The 16,364-nt window shown below is 43.6% G+C and overlaps 2 protein-coding genes and 1 non-coding gene across 4 annotated transcripts in view; 1 reads left to right on the forward strand and 2 right to left on the reverse strand.

The window, feature by feature from the left end:
- tmem65 (transmembrane protein 65) overlaps positions 1-1,192 on the reverse strand; it is a 40,753-nt gene extending 39,561 nt beyond the window's left edge. Inside the window, exon 1 of the mRNA XM_086280838.1 lies at positions 455-1,192. Coding sequence (XP_086136964.1) covers positions 455-692 — 238 coding nt within the window. The 5' untranslated portion in view covers positions 693-1,192. The remainder of the gene's footprint in view (positions 1-454) is intronic.
- A 386-nt stretch (positions 1,193-1,578) lies between these two features.
- Positions 1,579-1,660, forward strand: trnal-aag (transfer RNA leucine (anticodon AAG)). Its single transcript has one exon. It is a non-coding gene; the product is annotated as a tRNA-Leu (tRNA).
- Positions 1,661-2,556: 896 nt separating this feature from the next.
- LOC147303215 (E3 ubiquitin-protein ligase RNF139-like) lies at positions 2,557-15,868 on the reverse strand. Of its 2 annotated transcripts, XM_086280497.1 has the most exons (6): positions 15,176-15,868; positions 13,237-13,892; positions 10,292-10,439; positions 10,068-10,174; positions 7,901-8,152; positions 2,557-6,702 (listed from the first exon to the last, which is right to left on the reverse strand). In XM_086280497.1, exons 1-6 carry the CDS (start codon positions 15,336-15,338, stop codon positions 5,920-5,922), a joined length of 2,109 nt encoding a protein of 702 aa, XP_086136623.1. In that variant the 5' UTR covers positions 15,339-15,868; the 3' UTR covers positions 2,557-5,919. The 2 variants fall into 2 exon arrangements, with proteins under 2 accessions (XP_086136623.1, XP_086136624.1); XM_086280498.1 differs by lacking the exons at positions 10,068-10,174; positions 10,292-10,439.
- Positions 15,869-16,364: the final 496 nt, after the last annotated feature.

Raw genomic sequence — 16,364 nt, forward strand, 5'->3', positions numbered from 1 at the left:
TAACCACCTTTAAACCATCAAATCCCAGCAGGGTTCAGTAGCTATGGATGCTGGCACACTGCTGCACTTCCCACAGCGACCAACTGGTGTCACTACTACTGTTTTCTTTCTAATGACGCCTTTAAACGTCAATTAGGCGTCTAATTAGCAACACCTGGTGTATTCAACTGTATTGAAACAGTGAGTCCGCGTGTGCCTTTAAGGGTAAGCTGTCAAAGACTCCACCCAATGACCAGGAGCGTTCAAACATAGAAGAGCCCGCCCATCGTGAAATCAATCGGCCCCTGACCGAACACCCAACAGTGTTCTACACCTGGGTTTGACCCTGGGGAGGTACAGAAGTATATCATTGCTGGTCTACACTGCAGGAGGGAAATGTGGGCTCGCCTGCACCGACAACCTGTGACCTCTCATTCAATGTGCCACGTTTAACCCACGCTGCTCGTTGCTTTACCTTGTGCGAGTGCTTTGGACTCGAAGATCTGCAGCTCCTGTAGTAAACACGTCCTCTCCTTGGGGTGAAGGCGGTAAATAAACTCTTTGGCTCTGGTGGGGGAGTTGAGAGGCTCCAGGGGCTCGTTTCTCCCGTGTGTTCCCATCCAGCAGCTCGGAGCGTGTCGCGCAGTCCCCGCCGCCTTCGGTAACTTACGGAGAGCCGGGCGGAAAGCTCTCTGCAGGCAAATCCTTAACATGGTGCCAAAAAGAGCGACTCCTCCAGTCTTTAAGACACAAAGTACTTCTCTGAAGGGTCCTTCTTCGCTTCGCTTTCACGTCTCTCGGGGAGAAGTTGGCCGTCCGTCGGTCCTTGTCGCTCGCTCGTGTTTAATGGTGATAAAATGTGCTTTTAAGAGCAGTTTCTGTAAAACTTTGGTCAAATTTCAAACGGCCGTACATGTCCTCTTTCCCCGCTGTCTGCCGAGACAGCAGTCTCATGATCTTTTATGACTCGGTGGTCAGGAGTTTGGCACATGAAGTTCAAGCTAAAAGGCGAACAAGACAGCCGCAGTCACACTTCCGCTGGTGGCTTTCAAAATAAAATAATGGCATCCGGTCAAAACTTTTTTTTTTGTCGTAATATTAAAACGTGTGCAGCAGCCAGGAGTGTTTCTAAGTTGGTTATCAGCGAAAATATCGAGGAAGCGGACAGGTGAAGGTAGTCTTTACGGACGAACAATGTCAACTATTCAGGCAGGAGTCTCTGCGGACTGAGATGTTTGCAAACGACCTGGAGAGGATGTTTACAGGATGACAGTAAGACGTGTATGATGCAGGGTTTGGAGGTGGTGGCCACAAGAGGAGGGCCACCTATGATGTCCTAAAGCAGCTGAAAGTAGAAGAATTATTGAACCATGAATAACTTTCATGTTGCTGCTGGAGGTGATCTTACTTAGTTATATGACGACGCGTAGCTTTATCAGAAATAATACAGCGTCATATAACAGATTTCTTAGTATATTGCATATAAAACAATAATAAAACGAAACCAGTTCCTCACCTTCTCACCTCAAAGTCATCTATAAATACTTCGGTTCATCAGCCTGTCAGTTCAGATGGGGCTCGTGTTTGCGTGTGCACATCGGTAGCGTGGCCGAGCGGTCTAAGGCGCTGGATTAAGGCTCCAGTCTCTTCGGGGGCGTGGGTTCGAATCCCACCGCTGCCAAGAATAATTTTTGGGGTGGCTGCTCAGTGAGTGGAAACAAAAACGTTATCCACTGGTGGGAACGTTCGTGGTTCATGTTGTGACCCCACCAACCTGCGTGGTCTCACACTCGTGATTTGTGCAAGAAAAACGTTTTCAGGACATAGTATAACAGCACCACCTTGTGGTCCAATGACTCAACTGCATGTGGGCACACTTGTCTGCACCTAAACTTCTACAGTCCTTCATTTAATGAAGTTATGCTCTATTAGGCAACGTAGGCAAGACTCCGGGTTCTGTCTGGTGTCTAAATCCAATCGAGAATCTGCAGCAAGATCTGAAATCATTATTCGATTTTTCTAAAGCCCTCATCAAACTAAATATAAAAATGGGACAGCAGAATGCTGGAGAAGATGTGGATCAGAAGAGGCACATCATTCCCATATCTTTTGGGACTGCCCTAACTTAAATAATCACTGACTGGGAATTCATAAAACTCTGTGTGAGGTCTTTAAGATAAAATTTGATATTAATTTTGTAAATTTGTACTTGGGCCTGGTTGCTGGCTCGGTCCGGGGAGGGGACACAAAGCTCTTACAAGAGCTATTAGCAGCCAGCAAAAAATTAATAACCAGGAAGTGTCAAATCCAACTCCACCAACACTTGATTGGTTTAAGGTGGTTTTTGAAATATTTAAAATGGAAAAGTTGACATTCTTTTTAAAAATTCGAGATCACTTTTCGTTACCTGAATGTAAAACAAAAGGACTAAGAAAAAGTCTTTTTTTTTTTCCGACTAAATAATATCAATGCACTTTATTGTAACAAGTCCTTCTTTCAATAAAATAATAATAATAATAAAAAAATTAGATTATGCTCTACTGTGTTTATGAAGAAGTCACTTAAAGGCGTCATGAGTCCAGATGCAATATCAAAGATGATTTTATTTACATAAATCTCTTTTTTAAAACGAAAGGCAAAATGAACAGCTTCCACCTTTTAAAAAGCTTTCAGAACAATCAAACTAATAATCAAAGTCCTTCATTACTGAAACAAAAAGCACAGCTTTCCAATCAAATTAGACCCAACACTTCCTCATATGTCATATCCTCTTATCGAGCAAGAATTAAATGGATTCCTTGCAGCTTTTTTTTTTTTTTTTTTTAAAACAGCACAGAGCACAAGTTTGTAGTCAAAGCCTTCAAAACGTTTGGGCTGTGGAAGTCTACACATAATACTCGTGGAGTTGTGCTTGAAAGCCAGTTTTAATACAGTTTCACATTAAAGATCTCTGTAGTCGCTGAGGGAGCCGAGTCAGCCGGGGCTTCGTTTTGGACCAGTAGTTTAAATTTTTAGATCAGCAGGTATAAACCTCAGGAAAATAAAAACATTTTCTTATTTTAAACAAATTTTTAACAACATGATCGCACACTGCCTTCAGAGGTTGCACGTCTGGATCTTTTCCAGTTTCTTTCTTCCAGCCTTGCAGCCTGTGGCTGCTAACACAGTTTTAGCCTTTAAAAAAGTGCCGTCCTCGCAGCTCGGACACAACAAGGAATCTGTACCAGTGATTAGAAAGAAAATGTGCATTTAGTGAATGATAAAACCACCAGTGTGGGAACAGAAATTCCATCCAACTCTTTTAAATTTTTCCCTTAAGAAATGCAAAACAACTGGCACCACCTATATTTTTATGACCGTTACTGAACATAGCAATCATTTCACCAAATACATTTTTGGACTCTAGCTCTTCAGATGTGCTTTCCACCACACCATCACACTCTTATTAACCGCTCCCAGGTCTGAAACAAGCTTTTAACCAACGTCAATACTGATTTCTTAAAAGAATGATGTAGAAAGTAGCGTCAAGGGGAAACGTGTGCACGTGTTTGTTTCATTAAATGTACAATAACGTACACAAATCTAAGCAAGGTCACACAAGAGACCAGTAGTAAGTAATGACAGAGGTATATCAGTGATTACAGTAGGATGTCACCTTTACAAAAAAAGAAAAAAAAAGAGACACCTCTCAGTTTTCTCTGGTCGGTGCAGAGCTGATGGGGAACTGCTTCGCTCTCCTGCTTCATTCACAAATCCTCGGTTTGCATTTAAGGACAAAAACAAAAGCTGAGCGAGTTCACCACAAACCTGAGCTGTGATCAGTCTGCAAGTCGGAGATTTTAACACACAGGAAACTAATCAAACATTTAACGTCACCGAGGTGAAAGATGCCAACTTTGATGGGGATCCATCGTCTATTCAAATAAAAACAGCTGAATCAGTCGTGACCGTTTGTGCTCACAGCTTTTCTAAAAACTCAAATCCAGCAGAATGACTAGAGCTCAAAATCTGTTGAAATCGCTCCTCAGTTGTCGTTAATGAACACTCCAGCATCTTTCCCTGCAGCACACCACAAGGGAACATGAACCAAATTATTAAGACACCATCTTATCACATTACAAGTCGGCAGGCACACACACACACACACACACACACACACACACACACACACACACACACACACACACACACACACACACACACACACACACACACACACACACACACACCAGGGCTGCATATTAACCATAACTTAAATTTCACCAGGCTCCCCACTTAAGCCCCCCCGTGCACCTCTGATCCACTCAGCATGGTTTGTACTTTCAGACCTTTTACAGTTTCTCTATTTTAACCACGAACCTTTAACTAGTGCAGAGAGAAAACTCCATTTTCAAACGGACAACTTTCACACTAAGAATCATCAGTGTGGATGAGGTCTCTGAAGCAGCACATCAGCTCCAGTAGCCTCACTGTTTTGGACTACTGATCGGTGCTGGTGGTGGATTTGTCCACCAAGGTCAAACCGCCTGTCTATGCAAAGCTCTCCTGTAATGCCGTGAGAGTCCGTGGCACAAACCACCTTCACTAAAACGTCATCATCCACCGCCCACCCTACTAGCCAGATTTGCCTCCCTGTAACTTTTTCCATGACATCAGTCCAACCGTTATCTGAAGGAGGGTTGTGGTAGGAGCCGGCTAAGCAGACATCCTCCTCACCAGAAACACTTTACAATTCTGTTTATAGGTCTGCTGTAATGGGTCCTCGTACCTGGGCGTGTCTGAAAAACCTCTGAAGGGAGGAGTCCAGGAGGCATTCTGACCAGACGCCTGAACCACCTCAGCTGCCTCAGCCTGAGATGAACGAGCAGCGGCTTTACTCTGAGCTTCTTATCTTAAGTGAAGCGCATGCATCTGTATTTAATCTCATTTGTAACTGCAAAAGGTTTTGAGACCCTGTGCCATAACCTGACATGCACCTCCCTAGAAATGCATCAACGCAGCTCACAATGACAGGGACTGGCTGCTCAGCACTGCCATTTCCTCCTATCTGTGACTGCTTCTGCTGCCAACAGAATACATGAATCACACATAAGGCTAAGCCCAGCCAGCCTACCCACTACAAATGTAAGAGAGGCACGTGTATTCTTGACCTTCCTGTTTTGGTCATGGCCACAGGGTGAGGGTTGTAGCATCATGGACTGGTAAATCTAAAAGCCTCCAGCTCAGCTCTCCCCTCCCTTCCTTAAAATGAAATTTAAGTCATGGTTTTGACAAACTGGAGGAAATGCAACAGGCAACCCAGAGTGGTCAGAACAGGAGAGACCAGATCGCAATGAAAAACAAAAAACAGACAATCTGAAAGCTTTCTAGAGGTGCACAAAACAAGGATCCCGAAGGAGGAGCTCAGCTAAATTTCAAACCAGATAAGTTTTTATGCTCATAAGTGACAAAGTCTAAAGAAAGAAAATAATGTGCAGCTTTGTGTCTTTTCTCCATTTGGAACAAAACACTTCTACCACCATCTCCAACAAGGCAGAATCTGCTGCTGCAGATAGTCTCAGGTTTATTTGTATTATAAACGTTCTGATTGGCATCAGGGAATAAACTGTGCAAAGTCAGCTGTGCCCACATAGCAAGATTTCTATCAGGATCTCGATACTCCGGAGATACTGTCGAATAAACAGAGTAGTTGGGAGTTTTTTGGTCTGTCATACAGCTTCAACATGCACACACGCACGCACACACACACACACAACGAGAGCAGCAGTTACTCTTTCCACGAGCCCTTGTAGAGTAAAACTCAAAAACGTAAAGAAACTAACAAGAAAGACATCCCTGACATTTTTCAAGAGCAAATTAAGATGCTTAAGATGTCTTTTATCATTTCTTAACTTAAATATAATAAAGATAGATGTTTATTTATCTATAGCTCTTCTGTCGTCAGTCCTCTGTGGAGTCTGTGTCATCATTGATATAGTCTTCTTCTATCAGCGCGCTGCCGTTCTGAGTCCCCCACTCGTCTTCGTCATACTCTATGCTGTCATTGTCCTCCAGCAGATCGTGGTCCAGCGCCGCCGCTCCTCCTGCGGCCTGCGCGCCAACTGCCACTCCATTGGCCTGCATCTCTGCAGCCGGCTGTCCTCGCTGGTTATCCCCCGGTGCCGGCGGGCCCGCAGCGGCGGCATCCTGCTGCGGAGCGTAGCCCCCGTTGTTATTGGAAAAGGCGGCTCTGTCTCTACTCTCCTCCTCAACGTAAACTTTCTGGTGGCACATGGGGCACGTGTCCTGGATGTAGAGCCACTTCCTCAGGCACAGTGCATGGAAGTAGTGGTGGCAGGGCGTGAGGCGGGCTGAGGTGGCGAACTCCTGATAACAGATGGCGCACACGTCCTCGATGTTCCTCAGCTGGTCACCGCGCACCTCCGGCAGGGAGTTGATCTTCTTGACGGCAGTGCGGCGGTTGATGAACGTTTTCCAGCCGTTCTTGGCCTGCAGGTAGATGTTAAAGTAAGCGTGCAGGCACATCATGCAGGCGCGGATCTTGCTGCCCGTCTCGAACATCATGGTGTAGGCGCCATTTCCGAACATGATGACGCCGAACAGGAACTCGATGATGTTGCCCGTGGAGCGCACGTAGTAGACGTAGTCATCCAGCTTCTCCCACAGGACATTGGAGAATCCGTCAGCCATGAAGAGGCCGTAGACGGTCAAAGACACAACCACCTGGAGAGCAGGAAGCAGAAACATGAGCTGAATTTAATCTGCAGAGAGCAAAGCAGACTAGTGAACGGTTTCAGCTCCTGACAGGGAGTGAGCACGCCAACGGGAAGTTTGATAAAATCTCCTTTAAATTCTGCTCTGTGTGTGTGTGTGTTCATGCTTCACTGCATGCTCCAAGTTAATTTGAGAAAGAACAAAAACATCCTGCATGCTGTTGATCGCCTGAACTCACAATTCATGTTTTAGTTGAAGTTTGTACATCGTTACTTAAATTGTTGTTCCTTAAAGTTTACTCCCTGAATAATGAACATTCACAAATGTAAAAATGCAACAGCCACACATCCTCTGTGACACGGAGCTGAAGCTGACCTCTGGTGACAGCTGGAATGTTTTTGGACCCTAAGCTTGAAGTAAACAGTCTAAAAATGTGTCGCCGCTCTCCTTCAGAACAGTTTCGATTCGACACCCACAAACTCGCCATTCCTCAGCGGGTCCCCAGGCTAATTTTAGTCAAGTGAGCATGCCCAGAATATCGAATGTAGGAGCCTGGTTCCATGTTCTTATAGTTACATTTGTCTCTAAGCAGTAGAAACATTTTATATGCAAACTCACAACACTTAAGAATTTACAAACAGTATCTGTGGTTCCTTGTCCACCTCTCTGAATCAGTTTTACTGTTGTTGCTGACAAAGCCTGGCCCTCACCTCGGCTCTCCCCTCGCCTGTCGAGGAGTGAGTTTGGGTTTTTAGAGACGTGCTGCAAAGGAAAAGTGGTGCGTTGGATTTAGCACAAAACACAAAGCGAGAGCATAACTGTGAAAAGGAATCCAGACAAGTAATCATTTAATCCTGATTATTTCTTGTTTTCATAAATGCTGGAAGCCATAAGTGTAATTGAACATAAATACTAATTAACTGTAGGCACAGACTATAAACTCAATAAGCAGAATACTATCAGTCTCCACTCAATCCCACGCTGACAAACAGACAACAGAATCCTTACTGACTCCTTTGTAGGGCTAAATCATGCTCTTATATGCACATCAATCAGGTCATTATTGTTACACATTTGATTATTTAAGTCACAAGTTTGATTACTCTTGATCTCTTGACTAACATAACACACAAAAATCTCAGACTGAAAACGGTGGGAGACGTTGGACGTCATCCATTCCAGTCAAAGATAAATTGTTTGCGCTCACCTTGAGGCAGAGCTCAACACAGAAGGCCGTGACGGCAAAGAGCCAGGTGTTGAGGACGTAGTGATGCCAGAGGGCGTAGCTGAGCACCACGGGGAGTACAAAGAGCGCCAGGGACACCAGCAGGACGGGGAAATGCCGCCGAAAAGAGGAGACATGGGAAGCGCTGAGAGACATGAGGACGGGGTCAGTCATGCCATGAATGAAGTGCAGGATGGCGGTGAGCAGAAGGCACATGTTCCGGCTTAGGCGGACCTGTGGATCAAAACCAAGACTAAGTTACGTGTACGAAGTTATTACGTTATAAACACAGGAATACAGGATTACAAAAGGAACAGTGAACTCTGCTACTGTGTGCAAATGTCATTTATAGTATAAATGATTAAACATGTTTTGGTAGTTTAGAGGGCAACATAACAATTCACACAGAGGTTAAAACAGGGGTGGGAAACTCCAGGCCTCAGGGGCCGGTATCCTGCAGGTTTTAGATGCGTCCTTGATCCGACACAGCTGATTCAAATGGTTAAATGACCTCAACATTAGGGCTGGGCCATATTATACCGTTCACGGTAATACCGGTATAATGTTAGGCAACGATAGGAAAATGAAATATCGCGATAGAATATGAGTAAAACGCGCATGCGCAGTGCCTTTGTTTTCATAAGCACATGATTGTTGAGTGAAACAGATGAACCAGAATTGGTTTGTAAAAATGGTGCAACTTCAGTGATGTGGAACTGGTTTGGTGTTTGTCCGTCAGATACACAACAAAGCACATTTTTTTGCAGAACATGCAAGCGGCCGTCGTTATTGTCGTATTTGTCGGACTAAGATGCTCTTAAATCTGGGAGTAATCTGGGTCCTAAACTCAGTACACTTCAGGTCAAACAACACTGCAGCATCACTGAGAGTTAACTGTCTAAATTCTTTCATCTTTAATAAAACGATCAGCATTGCTGCTTTACCAGGTGTAACTATGAAGTTTAACTTCCAGGCATCCATGAAAACAAAATGTATTACATTTAACGGAGTTAGAAGTTAGCAGGAAGCTAGCGGAAGTTAGCTCGCTAGTTTCGCTAGTTACCTAAGCATGATATTGCATGTTCTGACGGAGAGATTTCTGAAAAAATTCAAACGTACAGCTCTGCTATCACTTCCAACATAAATGAAGGCAGGAAACTAAACAGCAGTGACGTTTGTAGGGTTACTGAAGTTGGGCTAGCTGGTATATAATGATGTGCTACGTGATCGCTAGCGACACAGCTATGTTAGCATAACATAAACAGTGAAGCTGGAGGACGAACACTAACACTTTTCCACTTATAAAAGTTAACGTGAAGGTTCTTCATGGTTAGAGACAAATGCAATCGCATGGCAGGATGCTGTAAACGGACCAAACGTCAGTCAGGAGAACAACTGAGATAATCCATCCACAATATGAGGTTAGTCATTAATATACTGCAGCAACATGGGAATAGAGCAGCTGCCAGAGAATTCAACATCAATGAATCAATGTTACAGAAGTGGAGGAAGCAAGAAGAATGAGTTTAATAAAGTTTGATTTATCTGACTGCTTTGTTTCGCTTAATGTGCCTTATGGTCCAAAAAATACGTACTGCACACTACAGTTTAATGTTGCAAAGCACCTCTTTTTAACTTCAGTGGATATTATACATGGTTATGCTCAGGATATGTCAGCCCATTTCTACTGGAAATGCCTTTTGGTTAAACTTTCAGCAAGGAATTTGCATTTGCACTGTTACATTTTTATAAAGCTTTAATGTACATAAAAACCAGCTTCTTGTTTAAGTGAAAATTAATGGAAGGTTGTCTTTTTGCGCTAGTAATGTTGTGGAGTATTTTGTCTCGCATCAATTATATCGTCAGTTATATCGTTATCGCAAATTTTCAAATGTATATCGTGATAAATATTTTTGGCCATATCGCCCTGTTCTACTCAACATGTCCTGAAGTTCTCCAGAGGCTTGGTAACGAACAAATCATGTGATTCAGGTATGTTGACCCAGGGTGAGATCTAAAACCTGCAGGACACCGGTCCTCGAGGCCTGGTGTTGCCCACCCCCGGGCTAAAACACCAAAAAAAATGAGAGAAAAACAGTTTGCCGGCTGCTTTGACGGTGTAAATTGGAAGCACGAATCCGAGACGTACCAGACGTTCCTCAGGTTCCAGGCTGCTGAGGCCAGTCTGAAGAGCCAGGATGAAAAACAGGACAGGAGCCACAAAGCCCAACCGCTTGTCCTCCTCCTCAGTCGAACCTGAAGGTTCAAATTAAGAAAGTGCTCAACTCCAGGAGCATCCAAACAATTACGTGAAGGGCAAATCAGGAAGGCTTTTACACCTGCTACCACTCCAACTAACAATCTCAGTCATACCTATGAAAGCCAGGATGCTGAGACCCAGGTAATGTGCAACAGAGGAGATAACAGCACTCATCCCCAGCACAGTGAGCGTGGAGTCGCAGCCGGAGATGATCAGGTTACTCGTGAGATCCCAGAACACATCCCAGCTCAGCAGGTAACCCTGAAAACGGTGGAGTCACACAGGTACATGCGTCACCTTTACTCATAATCCCGTTTAGCTTCAGTTCAGACTCTGCCGTCTTTTTAGGTGAGACTTTATTATTAACAGCAACACAGAACATGAAGAAGCAGCTTCAGTAGAAATGAGGTTGTTAAAGAATTATGACCTTGTTATTAGGGGTGCAACGATACTCGTATCGATATTGAACCGTTCGATACAGTGCTTTCGGTTCGGTATGTATATGCATCGAACAATACAAAATTTTCAATTTATTTTATCAACTTTTCTTCTGACGATGCTGTCTGTGTCAGTGGATCTGCGCTCGACAGTGCAGCCTAGGTGGAATAGTCGAACGCAGATTCACTGAGCGCAGGGCAAGCTAGTAGGGCTGGGCGATATGGCCTAAAATTCATATCGCGATATAATTTGATGCATGTGCGGTAACAATATATATCACGATATATTCTTTTCTTCTGTATAACGTATTTTCCACACTATAAGGCGCACTTAAAATCCTTTAATTTTCTCAAAAATCGAGAGTGCGCCTTATGTATGAATTCTGGTTGTGCGTACTGACCTCGAACAGTAAGCACTGTTCTGTTAAAAAATCTGTTAAAAAATGTTTTAGTACAACTTTGGTAAGCCGCACTGCTTGATGGATTGTCAGAGCATTACGGCTGCCGTAGTCAGGAGCTTTGCAGGGTAATCTGGGTCCAAAACTCCGTCTCTTCAGCTCCCAAAGTCAAACGAATACTGAGAGTTAAAAACTGTCTAAATTCTTTCATCTTTAATCATCAGCTTTGTTGCTTTACCAGGTGTAACAATTAAGTTTAACATCCATGCATCCATGAAAACAAAATTTATTACATTTAACGGAGTTAGAAGTTAACAGGAAGTTAGCTCGTTAGCTCGCTAGATTCCACCTAAACATGTTGTGCTACGTGATTGCTAGCGAAACAGCTATGTTAGCATAACATTAGCACAGTGAAGCTGGAGGATGAACGCCAACTTTTTTCCACTCATTAAAAGTTAACTTCAGGGATTCTGGTGGTCAGGGACAAATGCAATCGCATAGCAGGATGCTATACTCGGGCCAAACATCAGTCAGGGGAACAACTGAGATTATTCATCCACAATACAAGGTTAGTTATTAATATACTGCAACAACATGGGAACAGAGCAGCTGTGATAGAATACAGCATCAATGAATCAATGGTACAGAAGTGGAGGAAGCGCAGTTTTTGGCTTTCCCCTTATTTGAAAAGTGCTTCAACCTTTTGCTATGACTGTCGCCCGGAATAATTTGCAGATGATAATCGTTTTAGCCGCTGCGATGCTTTCGACCAAAACAGGCGCAGCTTGATGACATCATCAACATGCGCTATCGCGATAGAGCGATATAGTGAAAATCTCTATTGTTGGCCAAATTTATATCGTTTCTATCGTAAATCGTTTATATCGCCCACCCCTACAAGCAAGATAGAAGTTAAGCTCTCCTTGCAACATGGCAAATTGAACCTCCCCCACCCTCATTCAGATCTGGCCTTTGGAACTATTTTGGTTTTCATGTGAAGCATGACTTTGAAGGTAAGCGCGTCATGGACTAAAGTAAAACAGTATGTTGGATGTGCCACGCAATGCTCAGTTACATGGGGGGGAACTAGTGTGTTAGCGCAGTTAGCTCGTGAACGTGTTGACGTCGTCCAGCCCCACGCACGGGGCAATCCGCAGTAGCTCGTTAACGGAGATTTGCCGTGTTGTGGCGTTAACGTCATTTCAGACTAACGCTGACAGCACTAGTGGGAACACAACGAATATGACTGCACATTTACTCCGACATCATCCTAGTGCAAAGACAAGTGGAAGCAGAAAAAAAAAAAGAACAAGCACGCATGCTACAAACTTTACCCCAGTCATTTAGACAGCCGTTAGCACATGATTCTCCTTATGGGGACCTGATATGTTTAATATGCTGCTGAGAATATAGCCCAGAAGAAGCGTATAGTATAGCTTTTATTTTGGAAAGAGCCATTTTTCTGTAATAAACTCTATTTTCCAAAGATGAGAGATTTCTCCATCAGATAGATTAATTTTTTTATTACTTTGTTGTTTCAGCAACATTAAATTTAAAAACTGTACTTTTGAGTTAAAACATATATTTATAATTTTAATAAATGACAAATTAAAAAAGGCATGAACATTGTTTTTGTATCGAAAAAATATTGAACTGTGACACCAACGTATCGAACCGAACCGTGAATTTTGTGTATCGTTGCACCCCTACTTGTTATGTAGTGTGCATCATTTTTAACTGCTCTTCAGACATCAGACACTGTTTATAAATTATTAAAAGAATATTTCACATTGAAATTCGTGCATTAATATATCTGTAAAACACTGCAAAGAGCTAATGTGCCAGCTGGACTTTACTTGGCTACAGAACACAGGAAACCTGTAGAGGTCACCTACATACGTAGGTATGTAGGTGGCTTTCAGAGATATTTTTAAACACACAGGAACTAATTTTTAGATATAATTATTTATATATAACTAATTTTTAGATATAATTACAGAAATCCAACAGGGGCGCCTGGGGCTGCAAAAGGAAAACTTCTTTCCCCAAACAAATATATGACTTTTGTAAACATTATGATATGTCAAAGACTCTGAATAAGGTCATTAACCAAATATCAATTCACTGTGGCTAACATCTTGTTAGCTTACCTTGCTTATGAAGTAACCATCATATAGCAAACATGTCCTAGAAGTGAAGTTTTTTTTATCTAAAAGCATTTACCTGTGCATCAGAGCTCCCATCTGCAGCTCCACCTGTGGCATCTCCGCTCTCTCTCCCCACCGCCTGCACCACGTAAACCAGTATCAGTGCCTGGGCTGTTACCCGGGTCAGCCAGAACACTCGAAGCACATCAGGGAACCTGATCCTCTTCCACGTGTCTTCCAGCAGCAGCTGGAGTCCGTAGATCCTGTACATGTGCCGTACGAGCAGGTAGACGTACCGGCATGAATAGTAGAACCATTTGAGCCTCGTGGCGAGGCAAACGGCTGTGCTGAGAGCCAGCACCAGGCCCGAGAACATTGCCACCAGATGCCTGACATCTGCAGGAAGTTCAATCATCAGCCCCCACAGAGGAATCATGATGTCCAGGACCACCAGCGCAGCAAACACCGACTGGAGGTTAAGCAAGAACACATAGCCAATCCCAAAGACGAGCTGGACGGCGGCCATGCCCAGCCACAGCGTCGGCCCGTTTCTAGGCAGCAACCTGAAGCCCAACGCTGCTTTGTAGTAGGCGTTGTAGAAGTCCATGTGGGAGGTGGCGTAGTAGTTTATGAGGACTGCTGCCATGCCAAGGAGGACAGCAAAGAATAGAGTGTAGAACTTAAACAAGGCTTTCTGAGAAAGCAGCAGCACCACAGTGGAGATGAGGACACCTGGAACACACCGGAGAAGCAGTCAGAAAGACAGGAAAGGCAAATATTTCTCACTGCAAACTGAACAAATGTCAAATGTCAGCTAACTGTAGCTTCCAAGTTTGTCTGATTATAGTGAGTATTTAGATCAATCTTTGTGAGAAAACAACAGATGCTGCACATTAAAGAATTTTGGAGCAAAATAATCAGCATAGAGTTGAGTAATCCTGATAAGTCAAAGGATGAACAAGCAACATACATAATATAACATAAATAGAAAAACAAATAAGAACAAAAACAAACAAAGAAATGCCTTTCACAGTCCACGTAATGCTACGTGTGCATTTGATAACACTATGATAAACTGATCGTACATACTGTAGAGGACCTCAACCAACCTGAGCCTTACTGCTTTAATATAAAGTTGTTCAAACATCTGGCACTATGGAGTCTCTGTTCCTGTACTAAACATAAAGAAACACGGGTACAGAAGCAAACCCAACAGCTAATCTCACTTCCTGTCCATCCAAACCCAGAGCTCTTGGCTAACACTTTCAGATGGCCCGAGCTGCTCAAAGGTCTGCAAACTGGAAAACTGAGGTACATAACCTGTTTGTTGACTCAACACAGAGAAGCTTTACTCTGTCACAGTGATGAAAACGAGGAGCTGTTATGAATTACGGGGTGTAGAGGAAACTCAAAGTTAGTCAGGCTACAGACTTATTCTATCAATAAATAAAAAGTGAAACAGATTTTTGTTAGTAGCAGCTCTGGTTATTACACAGCACTAGTCCAGAATGTAATTCCCCTGTCCGAAAATATGACAAGTGCCAAGACATACAAATGATGTGCATAAAGTGGGACACCAGGTCAACACACGTCGATATAAAGTCACAGGTACAGAGTTCAGACCAGAGAGCAGCTCTCTGGGTACAGTTAGAGGAGAAGAAGCGAGCTTTGTCAGGAAGAAGGACCTGAATATGACCCATCTGGGTCCAAGGTGCCTCTGAGGCCATCCGTGACACCACAAATCACACTTGTGACAACACACCTTGACGTTAGCCAGCTAGCTAGCTTGCGAGCTGATGGCGCCAAAGCAGAGTAAATTAGGGTCGAGGTGAAGCAGTTAAGCAGCGTGTCAGATGGATCTGCCCTGTGTAAATGTTATTGCTGGTCGCTTAATCGGCTTTAGCCTGTCTGACAGGTGACACAGCTCCACACAGCCGACTAATGTCACGGCTAACGCGGCTAGCTCGTTGCTGTTGAGGGAAACTTAAGCGCTCCTTCATGTTAAAAATACTTACCCATGACTCTGACAAACACCTTCCCCATCGCCCCGGCCCAGCCCGAGCCAGGGTCGTAGTAAGAGTTAAAAATGGCGTCGATAATAAAAATACATGGAACTCGCAGAGCCACATCCAGCACCACCAAGGCCTGCTGGCCTATCCGGGCTTGGGTGGACGCCATACGGCTTTAGCGGAGGGCTTTTTACAGTCCTGTTGGGACCCAGCTATCCATGTAACGCTGAAATACGTGACGAGTCACCCGGCAGCCGTCCTTCGTCTTCAGTTTCGCTTTGCCCAACGTTTACTTGGCAGCTGGAAGCCTGCATCTGTCCGCCATGTTCGTCCACCTCAACCTCCTGTTGCTTCTCCGGGTTACAGCCGGCAGCCGGTAAACTTCACGCCCCCATCAGACCCGGCGCTGTCCGCTGTCACAAAACCAGTGAAGGCATCTCTAAATGTCAGTTTGTCAGTGCTGTGAAAGTGCCACTTGACTTCTTTTTTAAAAAAAAAAAACCAAAGAAGTTGCTAGGCTGTTACGACGTATCGCGTCAGTGGGCGTGGCAGCTGACGTAACATTTCTACAAACTATAAAATTACACAGCGTCATTTTTTTCTGTGTCCTGTTTGCTACATGTTTTAATGTAGACGTTATTTTGCTTTCAGAGGATGGTTTGCTAGTACAGACATCCATAAATAAAATATAACACAGACTTAATATAATAGACCATTATAGAAGTATATTAAATATATTTCAGTTTACTATATTTAGATTTCAGATTAGTTTTTATACCTTATTGAGATATTTGTTGTGTCTTATCGTATTTGATTTATTGAGCTAAAAACAAACACATTTCAAAGACTTTGGGATTTCCGAACATCTCGAGGATCCACAAAAGTTGTGGGAAAATATTCTATGGACGGAGAAAACTGAAGACAAAAGTTAAAAACTTGAACTTTTTGAAAGGTACAAATACAAATACTGTTACATCTGGCATTAAACTAAGGCAGCTTTTCATAAAAAGAAGGTCATATAAACAGTCAAACACGGTGGCGGTAATGTGATGGTCGGGGGCTGCTTTGCTGCTTCTGGACCTGGATGACTCCCGTAACTGATAGAATCATAAATTCTGTTGTCTTCCAGAAAGTCTTTCAAGCTCAAGAGCGCTCAAGTTATGCAGCAGCACAATGATAGTGACACACCAGCAAG

The sequence above is a fragment of the Aulonocara sp. 'chitande type north' Nkhata Bay genome, linkage group LG22 (assembly GCF_057382095.1).
Source record: "Aulonocara sp. 'chitande type north' Nkhata Bay isolate Kocher_YH1m ecotype deep benthic linkage group LG22, A_spYH_male_GT1.1, whole genome shotgun sequence".
Lineage (NCBI taxonomy): Eukaryota > Metazoa > Chordata > Actinopteri > Cichliformes > Cichlidae > Aulonocara > Aulonocara sp. 'chitande type north' Nkhata Bay.